Here is a 4,917-nt window from a genome sequence, read left to right on the forward strand (position 1 = left end):
GGACACCCCGCGGATGAGGTGGGACAGCTTGCAGTGGGCCCAGCAGGAGGGGTGCGGGTGGCCTTGTGAGGGATGTAGGTGGGCGGCAGGGCCTTGCAGGGGACGCGGGTGGTGATGCGCGCTGCAGAGGTGGTCCGTGCTGGGGACGTAGCTGGCTGAGTTGGGGTGTCCCTTGTAGGCGCTCAGCGGACGGGTGGGACGGGGGTCCTTTCCATAGCAGACCTGCCCCACCCCGCCGGTAGCATGGGGTCTCTGCTGTAGTGCGCCTGGCAGTAGCATGGGGTCTCTGCTGTAGTGCGCCTGGCAGCTCGGGATCGGGCACTTCCCATAGAGGTCTCATTTTCCTGTTTCTGAACTGTACTGAAAAAAACACTGAAGTGTGTGTCTAGCACTGGAAGCAAGTTGAGAGGTGCTTCCCAAAGGAGACACAGAGGAGGGAGTCTCTGCTTTGTACAGCTCTGCTGGAAAGGAGGAGGCCAAGACAGATCTGAGTATCAATGATGAAGCTTCTCTCACTGCTGCATAAGGCTGAGTGCACTATGCGGATACCAACCTTGGAGAGCTGAGGTCTCAGAGATGTGCGCTGCCGCGGCCACGTGGGCTTGTGCCAACTGCTGACCACGCTGCTCTCCACTCAGGTATCTCCAGGGACAACTGGCATAAGCGTCGCAAGACTGGGGGCAAGAGGAAGCCCTACCACAAGAAGAGGAAGTATGAGTTGGGGCGACCTCCTGCCAACACTAAGGTAGGTGATTTGGGAAGGGTGGTTAAGAGTTGTGTGTTCAAAGTCAAGTTGCTGATCGTGTGCTGTTAGGGCATTAAATACCTGCTGTGTTTGGTGAGGGTTAAATACCCAACGCTGCTGCTTTAAGAGGTGGTACTTCCCCATGTGCCAATGGAAAGCAGTGATACATCTTTGCAGAGAGTGGCAATTGGAGTGATGAAACTTTAACCTTAGGTGGATGTAACAGACCGTTCTGGTCATTTAACTGCATCTGCCAGTGCTGGGGTTTGTCATAGTTACACTGACCACATTGCCATTGGGGCTAGGGATGTGCTGGGCTCCCGCAGGAGCTGTGCAGCATTCCAGCACCAGCAGCACCTTGGTGTTTGTTTCTGGCTGCAGATTGGCCCACGCCGAATCCATACTGTGAGGGTTCGTGGTGGAAATAAGAAGTACCGAGCGCTTCGGCTGGATGTCGGCAACTTCTCCTGGGGGTCGGAGTGTAAGTACATCATGAACCTGCTGTGGGGAAGGGAAAGCTCTGCTGGTCTCTGGTGCTGCTGCAGAGCAGAGGGGCGATAATGCAGGCATGGATTTGTGGCTGGGATTGAGCATCCTTGAACTTGCAGTGCTGAATCTGAAGCAGCATGCATCGCACTAATTTGATGTGGCCTTAGGGGCCTTGGGCGTCTGCTGAGTTCACAGTGGTGGGAGTGTCATAGTTGCACTGAGTGATATGTTTGCATTACCTTTTTACTGGGGAGGATGACTACAGAGGAGCAAAAAGCTGAATGATGCTGTACCACAGAGAAAGGTGCTGAGGATGTTTTGAGGCCTGCCCCTAGGACAGTTAATTTAGCATGTGCAATTTATTTCATGCTCCTGCTTTGCTAAGCAAGTTGGGAAGCACAAAGCAAGAGGAGAATCTGTTGTATTTCCTTGAGCAAGGTGGGATTTCTTTGATTTACAAACTGAAAGCAATATCACTTGAGCCTGGGCCCAGTCAGTATTACTGAGTACAGTTGTGGAACAGTAGTAAAGAAGGTGGTGGATCAGTGACCACCGTGGTGTGAGGGGACAGGACATGCCTGCAGTCATCACAGAGTGCTGTCTGTATAGTGGAAAGTGCCATTATAGTTGGTATTGTAGGAGTGAAGAGACTGAGCTTACCTTGCAGGTAAGGTACCTAAGTATGCACCTTATCTGGAGGCTGAGGTGCATAAGTGAAGGCAGAAAACCCACCTTGTGCCTGGCCTCTGCCCACACTGAAGGCTGTCTCAGGGCAGGTGACTACTAAACAGTCAAATCTAGTAGCTAAAGTCTGAATACAATGGGTGAATCTAGAAGTGTGAAAACAGCAGCTTCCCCTCTCAATTTACTCATAAACCCTTATGGTTTATGTATGTGTGACAGAGCAGTGCTGTTCAATATGGCTTAGTTCAGAAATTCTAGCAAGTGCATATAGTGTTGAGTCCTGTGTGCAGTGCTAGTTGACATCTGCTGGGGCATCTTCCAATCCAGAAGCTTAATTCAGCTTGGCTTGGCCTTATTTGAGGTGGGTTCCAGCAAGGCTCCAGACCCCAGTATTTCATCTAGGGGGAATCAGTTCTCAGGTGTAGGCTTTTGTCCTAGCAACAGAGAGTTGGGCTGGTGAAAAGCAGATGGGTTTTAGTTAAATTTACTCCAGTGCCAGGCAAACTGGAGGACATGGGATGGGGTGGTGAGCGTGAGGTGATTTAAAAGGTATGTGTGAGATGCTGTGGACTGTATTCTCAGTTGTCTGATCCCTGTAGGTCTGAATTCATGCTCTTGTTTTGAAAGGCTGCACTCGCAAAACCAGGATCATCGATGTCGTCTACAACGCTTCCAACAACGAACTGGTGCGGACAAAGACCCTGGTGAAGAACTGCATTGTCCTCGTTGACAGCACCCCGTACAGGCAGTGGTACGAGGCACACTATGCCTTGCCCCTGGGACGCAAGAAGGGTGCCAAACTGGTACGTCTGGGATTAGCCTTTTGGCTCCCTGCGGAGCGGAGTCTGCCCTGCCAGAGGCAGTTGTCCATCTGGAACGGACAGTGCTTGTCAGAATAGGCTTGGGTACCCAGCAGTGATGGCACCAGTTATCTGGGCTGTGTTCCCGTGGGTCCCCAGGATAATTCTGGTTCTGTTAATAGAGTGCAGTGTACCAGGAGCTTTCTCTGAGGCATTGCACCTGTCTGTGCACAAGGAGCTGTATGTCAGTCTCTGTCTTCTAATGATGATACCTTTGTCCAGTTCTGCTACTGAATGGAGAGCGATGACATTTTATCACACTGAGGAAGACTTTGCAGGACAGGTTCTTGTGCCAGGCAGTGATTGCTTTGGTGAGGAGCTTGGGGATTGCTAACTGATTTTTCAGCATGTTTTTAAGGGTCTTGAAACTATTCAGACCTATTCATTTGTTTAAGATCCAAACTCCACATTGCTAGAAGGTACTTAAACCCCCAAGTGTAGTGTTCAGGTTAAGGTTGTCTCCTTCCATTAGAAGCAAGGCACTTCTCCTTTGAATGTTGTGTGGAGCAGAAGCAGGAGAGCTCGTAACCTGTCTGCTAGAACTTGCACCACACCCAAGTGCTGTCATTACGTCTGCAGAGGGATTTTTTTGAGGAGGAGATTTAATTTCACTAAGGAAGCCTTAGCAGTTTTATTTGCCTGTGAGCAGCCTTCCCTAGGGCACTGCACTCCGTTGTCAGCAGTGATTCTGGTTAGCAACGCTGTGTTTCTTGGTCTCAAAACTGAAACAGCACCTGGTTCTGTGAGGCTGAAGTATTTGTACCTCAGCCGGGCATGACTTTGACTCTATGCTGAGCATACAAAGGGCTCCTTCATGTTAGTGGAAACCACCTGCACTAGCAGGTTATTTGTTGAAATTTTTTTTGCATGTGGTCTTGTTTTTAGACTCCTGAAGAGGAGGAAATCTTGAACAAGAAGCGTTCAAAGAAGATCCAGAAAAAATATGATGAGCGAAAGAAGAATGCTAAGATTGCAAGTATTCTTGAGGAGCAGTTCCAGCAAGGAAAGCTACTTGGTGAGTCCCTGACAGTATTAATGGGGGTGGGGATAGGGGAGCTGAGGCACAAGCAGGATGCCAGAGCAGATCGTATTGTTGTATTGAGATAATTTAAAGTTCTACTCAGTATGATAAAGCCAACTTCAGGGGTGTGTTCTCCATGTCTGCAGGAGTATCCTCAGGGTCTGAAATGTAACTTACTCTTTTTATCTTCCCCGAACTTACGGGCAGGCAGGAAGGTGAAATTGGAGCTTGAATTGCTACATGTTCCAGACAAGCTCCTGGAGTTGCTTATTCCTGGTTGGCCTTTGAGGGAGGGGGGAAAAAGGCTGGGCTCAAGACTTGCAAAATGAGCTGAGACCCACGGGGTGCACTGTGTGTCAGAAAAGCATCCTGCAGTCATCTAATAACTCTGACGTTCCAAGCTCTGGCAAATAGTTGAGTGTTCTGAAGTCTTCTGGTGATGAGACCTTTGTCCAGTTCTGCTACTGAACTCCAGCGATGACAGTTTGGAGATCTGAGGAGGACTTCATGAGGGACTCTGCAGCAGGACAGGTTCCAGAGCATGGGGCCTTGGGGAGGTGCTGAAGCCCACACATAAACTGGTGTGTCGGTCACTGATGAGCTGTTTGTCCATGCTGTTGCAGAGGCTGTGTGCAGTGTTTGTTTCATTGCTGTGTACACTAGGGTGAATTGCTAAACTTTTAACTGAATGATTTCTCCTTGCAGCCTGTATTGCCTCCAGACCTGGACAGTGTGGCCGAGCTGATGGCTATGTGTTGGAAGGCAAAGAATTAGAGTTCTACTTGAGGAAGATCAAGGCCAGGAAAGGCAAATGAATAAAAACTACAGTGCTGAGAGAACGAATAAAGCCAGGAGTCTACTACAGTAATGGGTTGTGTGGTCATTTGTGTGTGCAGGGTGGAGTGGGCTTGTGTGTAAAATGTGAAGGAAGAAGGATCTCCAGGAATCTCTTAGCACTTCAGTGTCTTTAGGCAGAACTTGACCCTGCATGCTCTTAACTGAAAAATCTCCCTGGGTTCTAGGATTTTGGTTTACAGGACCAAATGGGTATGGAAAAGAGTTGTCAGACTTAGCTGAAGTGGATAATGTCCAGTACCAGAAACCTGTGAGCAGGAGAA

General features: G+C 49.3%; 1 protein-coding gene across 1 annotated transcript; it reads left to right on the plus strand.

Annotated features, from left to right (window-relative positions):
- Positions 1 to 560: 560 nt before the first annotated feature.
- LOC103804656 (40S ribosomal protein S8) lies at positions 561 to 4,667 on the plus strand (the record flags this gene model as incomplete). The annotated part of the gene is made up of 5 exons (XM_009077269.1): positions 561 to 745; positions 1,127 to 1,226; positions 2,546 to 2,721; positions 3,664 to 3,793; positions 4,505 to 4,667. Coding segments are annotated over 5 exons (701 nt in total), but the record flags the coding sequence as incomplete, so codon positions are not given.
- Between the last annotated feature and the right edge of the window lie 250 nt (positions 4,668 to 4,917).

The sequence above is a fragment of the Acanthisitta chloris genome, unplaced genomic scaffold (genome assembly GCF_000695815.1).
Source record: "Acanthisitta chloris isolate BGI_N310 unplaced genomic scaffold, ASM69581v1 scaffold42456, whole genome shotgun sequence".
Taxonomy (NCBI): Eukaryota; Metazoa; Chordata; class Aves; order Passeriformes; family Acanthisittidae; genus Acanthisitta; species Acanthisitta chloris.